This window comes from Gavia stellata, chromosome 28 (assembly GCF_030936135.1).
Source record: "Gavia stellata isolate bGavSte3 chromosome 28, bGavSte3.hap2, whole genome shotgun sequence".
Classification (NCBI taxonomy): Eukaryota; Metazoa; Chordata; class Aves; order Gaviiformes; family Gaviidae; genus Gavia; species Gavia stellata.
The window spans coordinates 2,298,577-2,317,830 of NC_082621.1; the positions used below are offsets into that span (position 1 = coordinate 2,298,577).

A 19,254-nucleotide genomic window follows, 5' to 3' on the forward strand; every position below is an offset into this window, starting at 1 on the left:
GCAGTCGCTGTCTGGCACCGCCAGCGCTTGCTGAACGCAGCAGTTTCCCACCCATGGGGGTGGCACGATGGGGACAGGGCCATCAGCGTGGCCCTTGAGCTGGGGTCACCACTCTGGAATGAAACTTTCTGGCTGAGGGGACCTTAAATTTACAGCTGTTCTCCTTAACCCTGTTGTTGAGGAGCTGGCCGCCAGCGGAGCGGGTGGTTTTCCGGCGGTGAATGGTCTGTGTCAGCTATTGGGGAGCGCTGGAGGAAACCGCGCTTTCCTGTGATGGGGAACATCCTGTGAAACGCGGGCACTGCACGGCTACCCCGGCATCGCTGGTGTACCCTCGCCCAGCAGGGACACGGGGCTTTCCTGCCATGACCGAAATACCGGGGAGTCCAGATGAGAGACGTCCAGCCTCCCCCCTGCGAGCACCCAGGAGCTGGATGTGCCGCATGGGTGCTGAGCCAGGATCGGCGCGATTATGGAAGGGCTGTGCTGGTCAGGGACGGGCTCCGGCGCGGGGACTTAGAGGATTTTATGCTCTCTGGTCACACGATGCAGCTCTCCCCCGCTTATACTCCCCTCTGTCCTCTTCCACGTGTTGCTCCCGTGGCCAGGACAGGGGATCAGGCAGCAGCAGGGTTGTGCGAGGACTCGCAGCCTTTCACTTGCCTCCTGCTAGGCTGAGCTCGAGCCTACGGTGAGAAACGGCAGGGACGCAGAGTTCCATCTCTGCAGCTCTCCGGTGCCGGCTACCGCCATGGTTTCCTACGTCCGTGTGTGCGGCTGCCTCTGCATTTTAGCAAAGTCGCTCTGTGCTCAGAGCCTGCAGCTTTTGGGGAGCCCGGAGTGTCCTGTGCCGGTCCTGGTCGCTGGGTCGCAGCCCCCACCGGGCGCCGATGCGAGCGCCGGGCTGGGAACGTTACTGCAGCCTTTGCATTGAATGTACAGGGCTGAGCACCTCGGTGAGGGTGCTCGGGGCGTGGAGTGGGTGCTCAGGCAGCCCCGGGGATGCCTCGTGCAGGTGGGAGACGAGCTCAGTGCTGGCTTTTTGAACACGTGGAGCCCTTCTTTCAAGCCAGTGCTGTTCCACAGCGGGGCCGGATAAGCCAAGTGGAAAACGGTCTGAGGTTTTCCACTCTGCGTGGCAGGACGATGAGGTTCTCGCCGTAAAGATGCCTCTGCACCGCGCTAAGCCCTCTGCTCACTTCCACAACCGCGCCTGCGGCCGCTGGTGGGAATGGGGTTTTGTGTTCCCGCGTTAGACCCTGTTTGTGAGTGGGAACTGATGGACGGAATCACCGCTCGGCCTCGTCCCGGCGGCGGCCGGAGCTGATGGGGGTGGAAGGGAAAACCTCAGCTGGCTGCAGGCTAACGCTGGGCGTCACCGGGGGGGGATTTTAAGTGTCCCCTGCAAAAGGCAGTCAGGCTCATCTTTTTCACTGGTAATAACCGAGGAGCCCAACGCTGCCTCCGCCGTTAAGTGCGATAAATAATTTTGCTCAGGCAGGTAAAGCCTTTGATTGAGGGATCTGACGGGCTCCTTCATTCCTTCTGAACGTGGTTAATGGGGGTAACAAATGCGAGACGGTCACTGAGGATGATGAAGGTGACGTTTTGGGGTTCAACTGGTGTTTCTAACGCAGCTCAGGCCTTGTGTGAACCCGGGGAGTCTGCAGCCTCCCAGTGACGCTGGGGTCAGGAGAGCTCGCGCCTCCCCTGCCCGCCTTCCCCTGCTCTCCGTCATTCCCTGCCGCCGGCACTGTGGAAGCGCACCAATTAGCCGAGACCTTGAGCATACCCGAAATGCATTAGAGTTAAATAATTCAGTTATGGAGTTAAGATGGGGATCTGGGAGAGAGGCGGGCTGAGAGACGCCTGGAAATGCAGGGGAGGCAGGGCGAAAGCACGGCCGGGCAGCAGGGAAGGGAGCACGAGGGACCGTCCTTGGCAGGCGCCAGAGCCTCGTGTAACGCCGGGGGGGGGGGTGGAGAAATGTGGTTTTGAGCTGGATTTGGAAGCAGCTGAGGAGCTGGCGGGGCTCCTGGGTGGGGAGGTGGGTGCTGGTCTTCCCTTTGCTGCAAGCAAAGCTGGGAGATGAAAGGTGAAGTCTGATGGGGTAAGTGCGTGGAGCCCTGCCCGCATCCCTGCCTGTATCCCTGCCTGTATCCTTGCCCGCATCCCTGACCACCGGCACATTACAGCGTGGGCAGGTGCCTTTGGCTTCAGGGTCGAGTGCCCAGGGCAGCCGGAGAGCGGGATCGCTGCAGAACAAATGACTTGCCATCGCTCTGCCCGGTGAGCTCCCATGCACGAACGCTGCTGGGAAGCAGGAATTTTACCTGGCTGTGCAGTAATTGCTGTAAATGTGGCTTTAGAGCCATTCCCCTCGTTCTGAGCGTTGCATCTCTCAACCATCGCACCCCAAATGTCCGGGGGTGCTGCAAGCCTCCCCTTGCTATTGGGTGATCTTCCCTTTGCAGGATGAGGCCGGTCCCCAGCGCCCCAGAAGCAGCGGCGAGGGACCTTCCCGGTCGGGGGGACCTTTCCTGAGGCTGCTCTCGACTTAAAACTTTGCAGAAACTATTGGGAGAAGGAGAAAAGGCCACAAGGGAAGGATACCCCGCGCTCCCCTCGGCTCCTGCCGCCGGCATCCCTGCTGCACCAGGGCGGTGGGGTGGCTGCTGGGGAAACCGCAGGGGAAGAGCTGCAGCCTCGGGAAGAGTAGAGCATCCCGCTGGATCCGGCTCTGCCCGTACGCATGGTCCTGGATGGTGCGTTGGCTGTGGAGGTGCGATGGGGACCCCAAATCCCGGGGCCTGGCTTACGCAGGTGACGATCACAGGAGCTTGGCTCGCTCCTCCTGCCTCTAAAGTCTCTCTCTGCCTTCCTCCTCACCGCGGCCGACCCTGCCGCAGCTCCCGGGGCGGCTGCAAGGCTTCTCCTTAATGCAGGGTGAGCTCGTGTGCCCGTCCCCTGCGTGCAGCCCCTGGGGGGGCTCAGGGGAGGGCGTTGGGCTGCGTCCCTCTGCCCGCTGCTCCCCGCCGGACTGCCCATCCCTGGCCCGACGCCTGCCTCCGTCACGCACAGACGGGGCTGAGGCCGTGCTGTTTTCTTTGCGTCAAAATTAACTTCGAACCTGATGGAAAACCTTAATTTGCACTTCAAAGTGCTTTGCAGCAATCTGGCAGCGTGAGCAAAGCTGGAGCTGGTGCTCGGGATTTTTCCGGAGCCCTGATTGCAGTAGAGATCGGACCCCCCCGGCTCCTGCCTGCCCCTGCCCGCACCCCTTTGGTTCCCCTGGGGTCGTCGGTGCTCTCCCGCCTCTCAGCCCAGCCCTGTGACCCCCCCAAGCCCCCAAGAGCTGTTGATTTCTCCGGGCTGCGCACCAAAGGCAACACACCGATTCCCTGGCAGAAATTCAGATGGAAATGGCCGCACTTTGCTCGGAGCAGCCCGGTGCCCGCCTGGCCTCAGCCTCCCAAAACCTCCTGGGCCTCGCGTTGCGTTTTCAGCTCAGAAACCCCCGGCGCGGCACCCGGCTCCTGCTCCAGCCCCGGGAATCACCCTACGTTGTGACATCCCACGAGCGGTACCCACTGATGCCAACCTGGGGCGGGCGGGGGTCCGGCCACTCCGCCACCGGCCCCACTCCTGCGGCGATGCTCCGCGCGCTGAATCACCGCCGCGCTCTCCCGGCGCAGCCCAGGCTCCATCCAAGCGATGATACAGCTGCGCTAAACATAGCGCCGGGAGGGGGGGTCTAGGACGGGGGGAGCTCCTCGGCCGGGGGCTTCGCTCCCTTTGGGTCTCCGAGGGGGGGACAGGGGCTGGGGGAAGCCAAGCACCATCTTTGCCCGGCGTTGTGCGGACACCTTTTCCCCCAGCCCGGCACGAGCCGTTGCGTGATGGAGGCAGATGGCCGGGACACGGGATGGCACCGTGCTGTCGTCTCCCGGATCGCCCCCCCTCCGGTCACCATCCCTGGGGGTCCGCTTCCCCCCGCCCCGGGTCCTGCAGTGGGGTGGGACGAGGCCTCGGCAGCAGCGCTCATGCTGTTGGGGTCAGCCAGTGCGGTGGGTCTGTCCGTCCAGGCCTCGGGGTCTGTCCGTCCAGGCCTCGGGGTCGGTGGGTGCAGGCGGGCAGTGGTCCCCCCGCCCCGGGGGGCTGCGGGGTCTGTGCCCCAGAGCACGGGACTCGCCCTGGAGCCCCCGGCAGCAGCGGTGCCGGCGAAAGGAGAGCAGCTATTAATAACCCTGCGCAGCAAAGGGAAAAAAATGTAATTCCATAATGGAAGCGGCTCCGAGAGAACAATTCAGGGAATAAAATGTTCCCGGGGGGGGGGGAGCCCAGCCCCCACGGCGTGTGGCTGCGGCTCTGCTCCGCCACCGCCCCCCGGGGCTGCCCGGGAGGGGAGAAGCCCCCCGGCCCCGGGCTCGGCCCCGCTGGGGGGGTCCGGGTCGCGGGAGGGGGTTGGGGTCCGGTGTCCCCCCCCTGCGCGGGGCAGGGCCGGGAGTGGCGGCTCCGGGGGGGGCTGCGGGGGTGCGGGGCAGCGTGTGTGTGCGTGTGTCCGTCCGTGTCCCCCCCGGAGCATCCCGGGGACCGGCGGGGGGGGGGGGGGGGCAGCCCCGGGGGCGGCACCGGCGCGTGGCGGGGGGAGGGGCTGGCGGCCGCCCGGTGCCCACGTGGTTTCGCGGTGTCTCCGGAGCGGAAGAAACGGCGGCCGCGGCGGGGGCGGCCGGGACCGGGACTGGGACCGGGACCGGGATCGGGATCGGGACCGAGACCCACCGGGGCGGGGAAGGAGCCGCATCCCGGCGGGCGCCGCCGCAGCGCACCGCAGTGCATCGCATCGCACCGCACCGCACCGCCGGTGAGTGCGGGGCCTGGGCCGGGGGGGGGGAACCGGGCTGCCCCCGCCCTGCCCGGCCCCGGTACCCGGCGGCTCCCGGCCTCCATCGCCTCCCCATCCCCGTCTCCCCCCGCCACCCTCACCCGCCGCTCCAGCCCCGGCTCCGCCCCGGCTCCCTCCTGCGTCTCCGGCCCCGTTCCCGTTCCCCGCCCGGAGACCCCCGGCGCGGTGCGGCACCGGGCGCAGGGGGGGCGGGCGGCACCGGCCCGGGGGCCCTCGGGGTGGGTTTACCGGAGGCGCAGGCCGGGGATCCCCCCCCCCCCCCCCCCCCGCCGGTGCCCGCGACCCCCGCCCGGGCTCACCCGCCTGCCCGGGCCCCGCTCCCGGCGTCGGGGGGCACGTTGGCTCCCGGTCCCCTCCGCACGCCGGTGTCCAGCCCCGTCCGTGCTCGCTCGGGGCCGCGGCATCGCGCTCCTCGGCCGCCCGCACCCCCCTCCCGGCACCCCCTCCCCGCACCCCCCTCCCCGCACCCCCTCCCCGCACCCCCCAGCAGTGGGGAAAGCGCCCGCAGAGGTTACAGCGCTGAGGAGGGGGCTTGTCCCGGGTACAGCCCCCCCAGGCTCGGGGCAGGGGGTGCGTGGCGGGGGGAGGCTGCCCGGGGCCGCGCTGGAGCTCGGTCCCACCGGGCGCACCCTCCCAGACCCCCCAAGCGGGGCCGTGTCGGGGGTCCGGGTGGCTGTGCGGTGCCTCTCCCCAGGTGCCAGCTGGGTGCCAGCATCCCGGTGGCACCCGCTGCCCCGCGCAGCCCGTTGCCATCCCCATCCGACCGGTGCACCGGGGCGGTGAGCGGCCGCTCGCCGGCCAAGCTCTCCCGCAGCGTCCCGGTGGCGGGGAGCCGCAGCCCCGTTTTTGCTCTCTTTAAAGGCATTTGTAGGCCTCGAGGAGGGGCCGACCGCTGGGAATGTGGAGGGAACGTCGCCAGCACGGTGCTGTGCAGACCTCCGCCGTTGCCCCTGGAGCCTAATGACAGCGCCGCCATCTCCTGCTGACCCTCTCGTGGCTGATCTCCTGAGCGCCTGCCCACCGCGCCTCCCTGCCTGCGCTGCCCGCGCTGCCAACACCTGAGACACGCGTGCCTGCGCCGCAGCCCTGCCCAGCCCGCACCACCTCGCCCCGCGCCTGGGGCCCGCTGCAAGGCAGGTGTCGCAGGATGATATAGATGGGGAAACTGAGGCACGGCTTGGGGAGCAGCAGGGCCAGGCCAGGGGACTCTGGGCCAGGCTGTGGGTGCAGAGCTGCTGCCGGGCTCTGCGTGTCAGGGAGGGAGAGGGTCCCGTCCCCGCTCGGCACTGGGGGTTCCCCCTCTGCCTGCACGGTGCCCCCAGGCAGGGCCCGTGCAGGGGTCTGGGCACCCACCGGCCCCGTGACCCAGGACTCCTGGGGTCTTGCTTTGACAGGGTCACCAGAGACCTGGGGAGTCTCGTCTTGGCTCACAGGGGTGCCTCAGTTTCCCTAGGGGGGATGATGATGACAGTGACCTCCCTGCCCGAGCAGAGGTGGGTCCCCTCCATCGCTGGCCTATGGGGGGGGGAGATTTAAGGCCCTCACAGGGGGGACAGAGGAGGGGTCACGGTGCTGGGGGGGTTTGTCTGCGTTTCGCGCTCCTCGTCCCGGCCCACGACCACCCGACCCCAACCATGCTGGAGCTGCCGGAGCAGCCGGGGGGGTCTGTCCCCTGGGGCAGAGCGGGACTGGGGATGCCCGTGGGGCTGGGCTGGCTCCAGAAATGGCTCAGGGTGGGGGGGCCGGGCTGGGTGCCCCCCCCTGCCATCACCCTGCAGATACCGCCTCCCTCTTTCAGCTTTGTGCTATGAATTATTTGGGTGGCGGCGGCTCCCAGACGTCTGCCTGAGCCAGCGAGGCTGCGTGCGGCCGGCGGCCACCCCAGCGCCCGTAGGGTCCTTGGCTGGGACAGGGGGGGACAGTGCCAGAGCACCGCGTGCGGGTGCCGGGGCTCAGCACCGCAGTCACTGCCTCCTCGCCGGCTCGAGGTGCGGTTTTTCCCACCGGGCCGGCTGTGCCAAACGGCCCGGGAGCTGTGGGAAAGCTGCCGGTGGCAGCGGCTTTTGGGAGCCTCGACCACTCAAAATCCTCGACTGGGGACAAATCCTGCGGCGCTGGGCGGTGCGGCAGAGCGGGACGGAGGATCAGGGCCCCCCCAGGGCCGGTTCGGGGGCCCTGAGGCAGGTGGCTCCCCGGGGGGTGAGCGGCAGTGCCGGTATATAGGGCACGACGCGGGCTGCGTGCCGCCGCGGAGGTGTGGGAGGGCGGGAAGCAGCTCGCGTGCGGCGCGGGGTGGGAAGCAGCAGCACCGGACGCTATTTCTGGCGCTCGTTCCCAGGGGGACGTAGGGAAAGTCACCGCGTCCCCCTGGGGCCGCTCTGCCGGGGATGCTTTCTGCCGCCCTGGCTCCCACCCTTGTCCCCAGCGGTGACAGCCCCTGCCGTGGGGGCTGCCAGGACCCCCGTCCCCCTCCTTTCCCCCGTGGGGGCAGAGGCGATCGCCTGGCCAGTGTCCCCCCGCCGCCCCGGGGGACGCTGCGGGGTCAGAGCCGCTGCTGGTGGCGGCTCCCGGGACTGTCCTTCCGTCGCCCTTTGCCGTTGGGACACGCCGAGCTCCTGCAGACCCCGCTCCCTCCCCAGGACCCAGCCGAGCTCAGGCGGGGACCGATCCACGGCTGCCCCTGCCCCGGGCCAGATCCTGCACCCAGTGCCCCAGCAGCCCCGCCTGCTCCGGGGGCTTCGGGCTGCCCCCGGCTGGGTTCATCCCCTCTTCGCCCGGGGAACGAGGCCGTGGGGTCACCGTTGGCTGTCTGTCCATCCGTCCCCCCCACCCCAGGCAGGACATGGACTCCATGTTCGAGGACGACATCAGCATCCTGACGCAAGAGGCGCTGGGGCCGGACGAGGACTGGCTCGACAGCCCCAACACCGACCTCTCGGGCGAGATGTGCTCGGCCTCTCACTTCGCCCTCATCACCGCCTACGACGACATCAAGAACCGGCTGACGGGGCTGGAGAGGGAAAACTCCACGCTCAAGCGCCGGCTCAAGATGTACGAGGTCAAGGTGAGGGGCCGGGGGGGCTGAGGGGGGGGTGGCACGGGGTCGGGGGTGCCCACTGATGCCTCTGCCCCGCGGCCACAGTACCCACTGATCGGCGAGTTCGGGGAGGACCACATCTTCTCCCTCTACGAGGCCAAGGAGACGTCGCTGCTCAAGAGTGAGAAGGCGTCGCTGCAGCAGCAGCTCAACCAGTTCCAGCACGAGGTGAGCAGGGCCGGGGGGGCCAGGGGATGTGGGGGGTCCCCGAGCTGCCCACCCACCCCTGCCTGCCTCCCCGGCAGCTGCAGAAGAGCAAAGAGCGGGAGGAGCAGCTGGAGGAGATGATCCAGGCCTACGAGAAGCTGTGTGTGGAGAAGGCTGACCTGGAGACGGAGCTGGGAGAGATGGTGGGTGCCGGCGGGGACCGGTGCCTGGGGACGTCGGGGTCCCCTTCCCTGCTCTGTGACAGCAGCCAAGCAGATTGCTTCTCCATCCCCGGGGGGGCCGCCGGTGTCACCGCCGGGACTCGGTGGGGATGCAGGGCTGGGGGGGCCGTGGCTGCTCGCCCCCATTATGGCCACATTGGGGGTTGCAGTGACGCACGTGGCTCGGCTTTATCCCTGTCTTCCCACTCCCACCTCACAGAGGGGTGCTCCCAGCTCCGGCACGGTGTGTGTCTCCCATCCCAGCACCACATGCTCGGGCTCAGCCGGGCATCCCCGGCTTCTACCACCCCACCCCGTGCGATGCTCTGCCCGCCCGGGGGGGCACCTCCACCATGCCACCCTCTTCGGGGCTGGCCACGTGCTGGGGACGGATCCCCCCATCACCCTGCCAGGACGGCCACTGGCTCCATGGGGACCCTGAGCGCCGGCTCTGCCGGAGGGGGGGGGGTGTGCAGGATGAACCCCGGGGAGAGGGTGCGGTGCTGGTGGGGCTCAACCCTCTCCCGCTCCCCGGGCAGCGGGCGCTGGTGGAGACGCATCTGAGCCGCATCCGGAGCTTGGAGCAGCAGCTGCGGCAGCGCGACGGTGGCACCTTCCCCGGGCTGGGCGCCCCGCTGCCAGGCCAGGAGGTGCCTTTTCTCGCCCTGCACCCCAACCCCGGCCTGACCCACGGTGAGCTGCCCCGCTCCCTGCCCCACAGCACCCCGCGGGACCCCCCGGCGGGGCAGCCCGGGCGCTGTGCCGGGGGCTGAGCCGTGCCCTGCCCGCAGTGCTGGAGCGTGCCGGGGGCTGGCAGAGCCGGGGGCTGGAGGCCGAGCTGGAGGCAGCGCGGCAGGAGACCCAGCGCGCCCAGCACCGCGAGGAGCATCTCAAGGCCGAGTGCGAGCGGCTGCAGGCGGAGCTGAAGCACCTGCAGGACACCCGGGAGCAGGTACGGAGCAGGGACTGGCTGTGCGGGACCACCCCCCATCCCCGGTGGGTGGGGGTCCGGGTGCTGACGGGATGTCTGTTCTCCCCAGGACCAGTCGGAGCGGGATATGGCTTGGGTGAAGAAGGTGGGCGATGACCAGTAAGTGCCGGGGGTGGACTGGGGCGAGGGCTGGGCTGGGGGGGGGGGTCCCCACCCTGGCAGGGAGGGATGGGGACGCGCAGGACTCTCTGCTGAGGCACCGCAGGACTTCATGTTCAGGGTGTCCTGGAGGGACGGGACAGGGTCCCTGGGGGCTTCCCCCCCCATTGAAGTGCTGCAGGCGGGTGGGATCCTGCACCCCAAAAACACCCTGTGCGCCCTGGGAGTTCGGAGTTGAACTGGGCTCCGGGTGCAACGTGGCTGCAATCCGGTGTCCGGCACTGTACAGACTGTGCGGTGCCGGCTCGGCGAGTGTGCCGCTGCCTCCAGAGGGCACTGACGGTTTGTGGCTGCTGTGCAGTACCGTACAGCGCCGTACAGCACCGTACAGCACCAAGCTGTGCCATACAGCCGTGCCAGGCTGCGGGATGCCGGGATGGCTGCACCAGGCACCACCAGGAACATGTCTGGGCTGCCCCGGATCACGGGCTGCCCCTTCTCCGGCTCTGCACCAAACTCTGCATTTCTTTTTGGAATGGTATAACCGATGCGGAGCCGTTGCGGTGCCAGTGCCGGTGCTGGGAGTCCCTCCTCCGCCCCTCGCCGTTCCTTCTGGCTTCCCCCTGCCGTGAGCTCTGGGGGCTCCATCGGGGCACCCCTGGGGTGCCGTGTAGTGCTGGGACAGGGACTGAGCACCCCAGATTTGGGGGTTTGGGCCAAGACACCCAGCGGCTGCTTCCCATGGCCGGACCCCTTAACCCCCCCAGGGCTGACCCTGCCATGGGGGTGTGCAAAGCAGCTCTGTGCCGGTGCTGAGATTTTTCCCTAAAAGCAGCCGTCCGTAACCCGCTTAATTAGGCAACGGCCTCGTTACCTCCGCACGTGTGTCGCCACCGCGGCCGGTGCTTGTGAGGCCGCGGCAGCAGGACTTCGCACCCCTGTCCCCCCCCCCCCGTGCTGTGACGCCAGGCGGGACGCACCAGGATGGCATCGCGGCTCCTCCGGGCACGGCGGGCTGCGGCGGGCGGCGATGCGCGGGGGCCGGCAGCCCGTGCCAAGCTGTGGACAGATAAAAGGTGACGCGCGGGGACTCGCCTGGCGCGGGGCTGGGAAGGTGCTGGGGTGTTGGGGGGGGTTCCCCCCTCCTTTTTCCCGAGGTGTTGGATGCTTTTGCCGTTTCTTGTCTCTCCGGCGTAAATCAGCGCGCGGGACTTGGGGGGGCCGGCTGAATCCGTGCTGGCGTCCCCAGGGGCTGCGGCCGGGCAGCTGCTGCCCTGTCTCTCCGCCGCGCGTTTTGGGGGAGTCCCTCCATACCCCTCCCCACACTTCCCTCCCTTAATTCACTTTATTTTGTGAAAAACTCAGCCCCGCTGTGGCCGGGAGAGCTGAGCTCGACCGCCCATGCCGTCCCTCCCGCGGCGTGTCCCCCCTCTCCCTGTCCGCCTGCCCACAATATCCAGCCCCCACCGGGAAATAAAACTCCCAATATATGTATTAACATTTCCCAAACCCACCTTGGTTTTAAGCCCAACTTCCCCAGGTCGGGGTGGGGAAACTGAGGCACGGCTGGCTCCGCACCCCTCACCCCCAGGCCTGGGGGCACCTTTCCCTGACCCCCCCCCCCGGCACAGCCTTTCCCTCCCCAGTCTTTTCTTGTAAATACGGCTCTTTTTTGTAACCCGCTCCTCTCCACCACTTTTTTTGGTGTGAAAGGCGCCATATTGGTGCTTTCCACCTCCGGGTGACTCCTCTCGCTGACTTTTGCCGAATTAGTCAGCGTGCCGCCGCGGCGTGAGTGGGGCGGGGGTCTTTCCAGCCCCCCCCCCTTTTTTTTTTTTGTTTCTTTTCTTGGTTTTGTCCTCATTTTTGTCCTTTCCGAGGTCACGGCTGTTCCAGCTTGTGCTTCCTCGGGAGGGGGCCAGGGACAACCCGGGAGCCAAATCCCAGGGAAGGCCCCCGGGGGAGCAGGGTGGGGGGTGCCGGGGGCTGGAGGGTGCTGGAAAGCTGCGGGGCTGGGGGATGCTTTGCAGGATCCGTCCCCAGGATGTCACCGCCGACATCCAGGGGTGACACAGTGCCAAAAGCCGGGGGTGTTGGGTGCAGGGGGGTCGGAGCACAGCCCCCCCCCCCCCCCCGCCACCCCCGTGCCCTCTGGCTGCCCTGCTGCTGACACCGTTTTGGTGGGATTTTGTGGGTTTTAATGAATCTTGCACCCATGGGTGCCCATGCTGGGGCTGCCGCCGTGCTCGCCGCCTCCTTTGCCAACGATGCTTTGCTGGGACATCCCTGTCCCCTGCTCCTCTCCCCGGCTCCCCCCACCCCGATCCTGTGGCAAAGGAGGGGCCGAGCGGCTGCTGGGGTTGCGCCCGGGCCCCCCCAGCCCACGCTCCCCCCAGCCCAGCGGCGATGGCAGCTATGCCTGCGGTTCCTGCTCTTATTTCAGTCTTTGCCGGCTTCTTGTTTACTAGGTGTGACTCGCTCGAGGTCACCCCTTCCGTCCCCCACCCCCCGCCGCTGTCCCCCCACCCGGGGGGGGGTCTGGCCAGCACCCGCGCACCCCAGATTAACTTTGCCACCGAGGGTGGGGGCCAAGCCCCGGTCCCGGTGGTATGAAGATGCCACTGTGTGTGTGTCCCCAAGTTTCTGGGTGGTGCCCCCCCCCCGGTGCTGGGGTGGGTGGGGGGGATGTGATGTGGTTGGCATCTCTCCGGGTACCGACTGCACCGCGGGGGCGATGGGTGTCATTTGCCAGTGGGGGGGGGAGCGGCACAACTTCACCCTTGGGCTGCTGGTGAGGCCGTGCCGCTCCCCCCCACCCTGTGTGGGTCTGGTGCCCCCCCACCACGTGCTTTTGGGGGGACACATGTTGCACCCCAGCCCCTCGCTTCGCTGGTCCTGGCTGGGGGGGGGTCTCAGCCACATTTGGCAGCCCCGCTGTTGTTTCCCCCCACCACCACTGGCCACAGCATCTCTGGCCGGGGACAGGGAGGGGACACGATGTCGGTTGTCCTGCCAGGGCCGTGGGGGACCCACGCGGTCCCGCAGGATTCGGCTGCTCCCGCCGGAGCAGCGATGCTCCGCGGTGCTTTCGGCAGCCGGGCAGGTGTGGGCGGCCGGGTTTTCGGCGGCTGTTTTGTTCTCACGCCTTATCTGCAGTTGCGTATCAAAAACCCAGTTTGCCCCGAAACGGAGCTTTTTTGGGGGCACCAAGACACCCCCCATGTTTCCCCCCCAGCACCAAACCTCCCGAAAAACTTTGCGGACCCCCCCCAGCTGCAGGGGGGACCCATGGGGCTGGTCCCTGCCCTCCTTCCCACGCAGGGGGTCCCGGCAGGGTGTCCTGGGTGGGGGACGGGGGCTGCTCGTGTCCCCCTCCCCGGCACCGCTCGCTCCTCCGCCCCGGTGCTGCGGTTTTGGCGCTTCCGCCCTGCGCCTCAGCGTGACTTTGGGGGGGGAACTGCGGTGGCCCCCCACGGGAGTGGCCGAAATCCAGCGCCGGGGCTGGGGGAGCCGGGACCCACCCGCTTTGGGGAGCAGCCGTAGCCTCGGGGCCGGGGTCCCAGACTCGGAGCCGGGTGCCTACGGTGGCCACAGAGGGGAAACTGAGGCAGGACAGGTGGGAGGTGGTGGGGCCATGGGTGGGGGGGGCTCGGGGGCAGCCGTGTCTGGGGATGTCCCTGGATGCTCGTGTCCTTGGTGCCACCCTGGCAGGGCCGTGGGGACTCTGGGGACGTGACATGGGGACCGAGCTGGGGAAAAGGCCTTTCTCTCTTTCTTTTTCTCTCTTTCTTTTTCTCTCTCTCTTTTTCTCTCTCTCTTTTTCTCTCTCTCTTTTTCTCTCTCTCTTTTTCTCTCTCTCTTTTTCTCTCTCTCTTTTTCTCTCTCTCTTTTTCTCTCTCTCTTTTTCTCTCTCTCTTTTTCTCTCTCTCTTTTTCTCTCTCTCTTTTTCTCTCTCTCTTTTTCTCTCTTTCTTTTCTCTTTTTTTTGCCTCTTTTCTTTTTCTCTCTTTTTTTTTTTCTTTCTTCTTTTCTTTTTCATCTTTTCTTCCCCCCCCGCCCCCGATGAGATGACAGGAGGGTGGGCAGGGGCAGACCTGTCGGCTGTTGTTACGAGCGGCATCTCCCGGGTCCCCGGGGTGTCACAACGGCTCAGTTGAACTCTCCGCACGTGGCGCAGGAGGACACATCGAGCGCCCAGCCCCGCGGGGCCCTCGGGAGACGGCTTCTCCCTTCGCATCACCGCAGAGAATATGGTTTTGAAAAGTGACACCGAAGTTGGGGAAGAATTGATGACTTTGTCAGAGCCTCCAAGAGCGGGCGGGGGGAGCGTGACACCCACCTCCCTCCTGCTCCCGGTGCACGGGGCGGCCGCGGGTATGATGCCAGGCGGTGCACGGCCACAACTTTTCCCTTTTGAGTTAAAAAGCTCAATTTGGGTTAGTTTTGGGTGTGCCCCACAGCACCCCATGGCAGGAGGGCCCCCCCAGCTGGGGGACCAGGGATGTTTTGCCCTCGGTGACGCTTCATCCCCGCCGCAGGGTGAACCTGGCGCTGGCCTACACTGAGCTGACGGAGGAGCTGTGCCGCCTGAGGAACCTCAGCTCCCTGCAGAGCCAGATCCTCCGTGCCCTGCTGCAGGAGAAGAGCCTCAGTGGCGGTAAGGGGGGGCCGGGGGGGCTGGCACCCCACACCTGGATGGGGCTGGGATGCAAAAAACAGGGAGACCACGCTGGCTGCCATCATCCTCCGGCTGCTGCTGAGCTCCTGCATGTATCCATCCCGGGGAGCATCCGTCCCCAAGACCATCCATCCCTTGGAGCATCCCTCCCCAGGAGCATCCTTCCCATCAGGCATCCCCACGGCCGCATCCCCACCGTCCGTCCGGGATGCACGTGGCTGATGAGAGGTATTTTCTGTGCCGCCGAGCTGATGGGGGGTATTTTCTGTGCTCCCCCCCGCCCCGTTTTGCTTTGCAGGCCAGCGCCACTCCCCGCTGTCCCAGTGCCATTCCCCAGCCCAGCAGCGCCGCTCGCCCGCCCCGCAGTGCCCCTCGCCCGCTCCGCCGGGGCGTTCGCCAGCACCCCAGTGCCAGTCGCCAGCGCTGCAACGGCGCTCGCCAGGACCCCCCAGCCAGTCGCCAGCCCAGCAGCGTCGCTCGCCAGCCCCCGGCCCCTGCCAGTCCCCTGCCCAGCAGCGCCGGTCCCCGGTACCCCCTTCCAGCCAGTCACCCGCCCAGCAGCGCCGGTCTCCAGCCCCGCCACCCTGCCCGTCCCCGGCCTCGGCGTCACCGCACCGGCTGCCCGGCGAGAGGATGGAGCTGGGCTATGCCAAACCCTCCAGCCGCCACATCAAAGCCGGCTTCCAGGGCCGCCGCAGCTACTCGGAGGTGAGCAACGTGGCCCTGTACCAGCAGAGCCGCTCGCTCTGGCTCCAGCCCGAAGCCTCGACGCTCCCCAAGCACCGGCCCTACGGCGAGGTCTACCTGGGGGGCGCAGGGGCCCCCCTGAGCACCCGCGAGCCTTTTGAGGAGCACATGCGCTTTGAGAAGCAATCGTCGGATGAAGAGGAGTGGGCGCTCCCCAGTCCCCCCAGCCCCGAGGCGGGGGCCATCCGCTGCGCTTCCTTCTGTGCTGGCTTCCCCATCCCCGACGCTGACGCCGTGCACCGGACGGCCGCTGCGTACGCCCGGGCAGAGCACGCCCAGTCCTGGCCCTCGATCAACGTAAGTGGGACCCCCCCGGGGATGTGTTGGGGTGGGTTGGGGGGTGGAAGAGGCAAGGGAATCCCCCCCACCATACAGGCAGGGTGATCGCTCCGCAGCGTGCCTCAGTTTCCCCATCTCTGACCGGCTGCGTGGCATCCCATCCCGTACCCCACGGTGGGAGGGTTCTGGGAAGGAGGAGGGGGGGGATGTGGCCCCAGCGGGCGGTGGGCTCAGCGCTGCCCTGTGCCCCTACAGCTGCTGCTGGAGACGGTGGACTCGGAGGTGCGGAGCTGCCCGCTGTGCCAGCTGGCCTTCCCCATCGGCTACCCGGACGATGCCCTGGTGAAGCACATCGACTCGCACCTGGAGAACAGCAAGATCTGAGCCTTCCCCCCTGCTCCCCGATCTTTGGATGCTGCATGAAAACACACGAGGAGCGACACGGCTCCCGAAATACCTCCAAGTCTTCAGTAGCTACGGAAAGACTGCGTCCCCCCCACCCCGGAGCCCCTGGCCCCCCATAAGTGGGCTCCTCTGCTCCCGCCTTGCCCCGTCCCTGCATCCACTCCGGGTTCGGATGCTCGAATCGGGGCACCAGGATAATGCCGTCCCAGGTGGCTGCTGGAGGGGACCCGCCTGCGCCCTTGGGTGTCATCTGCACCCTTGGGTGTCGCTGCTTGATCTCAGGGAGGATTCGAGGGGCCGGGTCCTGGATCCGGCCCCCAGGAAGCAGGTGAAGGGAAGGGGCTGCCCCTTCCCCGGCTCCTTGGGTCAGAGTTGGGTTGGGGCGGGGGGGGGGCAGCTGCTTGTTCTTGGTCCCCCTCACCTTGTCCCACCGGCTCAAGCATCTTTCCCCTCTTTCACATTCAAAGCCCCCCCCCATTTCTCTCCCCTCCCCACAACGATGCTGCTGAGAAACGAACCCCGAGGCGCACCATGGACCCCCCCACCATTGCACTGGGCTCTGTGGCCCGAGGTCACTCTCTGACCTTGGCCCCCCCCGGCGTGGGGACAGCGCAGCCCCCCAGCAGCCCCCTAACACCAGGACCCCTCCCCTTTAGCCCGGGGCTGCAGGTGGCTGCTCACCCTGAGCCCCCCACCCTGTCCCCCTCGTCCCCCCCACTTTCAATCTACCTCAAAGCTGCTGGGAGAAGGGGGGGGGTCCGCAGCACCATCCCCCCTGTCGAGCTGCTCCGCGCTGCATGTCCCCCCCCCGTGCCACGGCACGCACCCCCCATGCACCCCGAGGGGCTCGGCTGGGTGCGGCCCCCCCCCACTGCACCGGGACCCCAAAGGAGAGGGACCTGTGCCCTCTGCAATGCCACCCACTCCAATAAAACCCTTCCAGCACCTGAAATGCTGTGGGGGGCCGAAACTGTCTCCTCTCTTTGGGTCCCGGGGAGGGGGGGCAGGCTGCGGGTGCCCCCCAGGGCTGGGGACAGAGTAGGGGACAAGCCCGGTGCTGATGCCTCCAGCCCCGGCAGAGCCAACCGGTGTTGCCAGGGCTCAGCGGGGCAGCCCTGGGGGTGACGGGGTTCGGGGTGCCCGTTGTGGGTAACCTGCACCCGTGGCCCCGTTCCCGGCACGGCAGCATGTTTCGGGTTTACTGGCCTGGCAGGTGACAAGAAATGGGACTATCAAAAGCAAAACAAAAACCATCGCCAGTCCCGGGAGTGACGGTGGGGGCACGGCCAAACCCGGGCCCTGCGGTGCCAGCGCTGGCGTGCGGCCAGACCGGTGCCTTCGGGGTCCCCTTGCAGCTGGGGACATCCCCCCTGGGCTTGTCCCAGGCCTGGGGGGCTGTGGGGTGGGCACGGGGGGATTGTGGTTGTGACAGTGCCAACACGGGTGCTGGGCTTGGCTCATCTTCGGTGCTCGTGGCATGATGGCACAGCCCCGAGCCACTCACCCCGGTGATACTGAATGTCACCAGGGTGATAAAACGGACCCCCAGCCCCACATGGGACCCCGGCACGGGGCAGCCCTGCCCTTCCCCGTTATCTGGGCGAGGGGAGCAGAGGGGCTACGCCAAACCCCGGGAGGAGCCGACAGGCGACAACGCACCGCGGGGGAGAGGTTGTGGCCCCGAAAGGCAGCGGGGCTGGGACCGCAGAGGAAGCAAACCGCCCGCGAGGTGCCAGGTAAGCAAAAAGCCGAGCAGGGCAGCGCCAGGGGGGGCACAAAGGGAGGGGGTGCCCTTGGGCACGATGCTGGGGTGATGGTTGGGGAGCATCCCCAGCGGCGGGCGGAGGTCGGGGAGGACAAACGGGCTTCGCGCCTCCGACGCCTGCTCCTGACCGGCCTCGTTAACGGCCGCCGCTTCTCCCTCCTAACGGTGCCAACAAACCAGCCGAGGGGGGGGACACCCTGCGGGGCTCGGGGTCCGGGGGGGCGATGGCCAGGGTGAGGGCAGGGGTGGGATGCTCCTGGTTATCCTGGGGGAAGGGGCTGCCCTGTGCATGGGGAAGCCCTGTCCCTCCCGCCATGGGTACCGCTGCTCCAGCAGCAGTGCGGAGACCTGCTCCTCCATGTTATTGTAGGGCCTACAGCCTCCCTGGCCGCAAGCTGAGGGTTAGGGGCAGCCCCGTGGGGCCCTCGGCTGATTTTGCACCCTGTGCCGATGCGGGTGCATGACCTCAAAGCTGAGACACCCTTAAACTTGGCTGCTCTTGGAAAAATCCCAGCCCCTGCCTACCTGGGCTGCAGCGGGGCACATCCATGTGATGAGTTGTGCCCGTTCTCTGGCCTCAGCAGGGGCTGCCTGGGGGAGGCTGTAGGAGGCAGAGGGAGGGGGCTCCGTCCCAGCTCCCCAAGCGCAACCCTGAGCAGGGCGCGGAGCCAGTTCCCAGCCGCCGCGGCACAGCAGGCTGCGGGGCGATGGTGTGAAGGAGATAGGCTCCGTGTCGCCGGTAAGGCAGCGGCAGCAGCGGGCGTTATCACAAGCTGATCTCTGCATCTGACAGGGGAAGGGGAGGAAGAGCAGCCCCTGCCTGGGGCTGAGCCGGATCCGGCCCCCCGCCTGGGCACCAGCAGCCCCAGGGTGCCGGGCAGCGAGGGAGCGAGGGGGCTGAGCCGGGAGGGGGGACACGGTGACCCCCATGGGGACACGATGCCGCGGGGAAGTGTCCCAAAAAGAGCAAACTCGGGGGGTGTGGGGTTGCACCCACCCAGGGACAAGGCCTGAACTGCCCCTGGGGCGGTGTCGAGGGCGGCTGGGCTCCTTCTCCACCTGTCCACCAGTTGGGACTGGAAATGCACTGGGATGGGGGTGGATGGGGGGGGGCCTGGCCCCCACCCTCTCCCGCCACCCACTCTCGCCCCTGGCTCCTCTCTCTTTTTTTGAAATCACGTGATAATTGTCAAACGGCGGGTGCCGTTACTCATCCCTCCGCCGACTCAGCACCGCTTTCCTCCGGGGGTGGCTGCCGCTGAGTCAGGAGGCTGCTGGGCTCCCCCAGGGGTGCAGGGACCCCTGGCCCCCCAAAAACACCAGCCCCTCTCCGGCCCTTGGGCCATGCGGGAGGACCCAGGTGGCTCCGGGACATGTGTCACCCAGGGCAGATGCATCCCCATCCCGAGCGCATGATGCTCGCATGAGTTTGGGGGTCCCGGCACCCCGGGTTTGGGGTGTTGGCCTCCAAAGCCACTGCCTGGGGCTGCCTGCCTGCCCCGCTCCTGCCGCCCTTTGGCTGGTGCTGGGGGGGGGACGAAGGACTGGCACTGGCCCCGGGATGCCCATCCTCATGGGGGGCACAAGGCTCCGTGTCCGGCAGCCGTGCCGTGACTGCGGTCACGGCGCTGAGCAGCTCGCCACGTCCTGTGAGCAGGATGCAGGCACATCACCTCCCTGCACCCCCACCTTCACCCGTGGGGACCACCCCGCCTCAGCCCCGCTCTGCGTGGGGAAACCCTGAGACATCCCCACTGCAAGAGGGACCAGTCCCCACCAATGCCTCCCGCGCCCCCGGGAGCCCCGTGCCTCAGTTTCCCTTGCCCACCCCACTGCGGCTCTACCGCCCGGTGTGCAGGGCGAGTGTGGCTGCCTGGGGGGGGGGTGTGGGTGGGGGGGTGGGGGGGTGTGTGTGCGGCC

General features: G+C 67.5%; 1 protein-coding gene across 1 annotated transcript; it reads left to right on the top strand.

Moving 5' to 3' along the window:
* Window positions 1-7,748: 7,748 nt before the first annotated feature.
* TBKBP1 (TBK1 binding protein 1) lies at window positions 7,749-15,548 on the top strand. Its single transcript, XM_059830339.1, has 9 exons — window positions 7,749-7,970; window positions 8,049-8,171; window positions 8,249-8,353; window positions 8,911-9,064; window positions 9,163-9,323; window positions 9,412-9,461; window positions 13,999-14,117; window positions 14,437-15,182; window positions 15,420-15,548. Exons 1-9 carry the CDS (start codon window positions 7,749-7,751, stop codon window positions 15,546-15,548), a joined length of 1,809 nt encoding a protein of 602 aa, XP_059686322.1.
* Window positions 15,549-19,254: the final 3,706 nt, after the last annotated feature.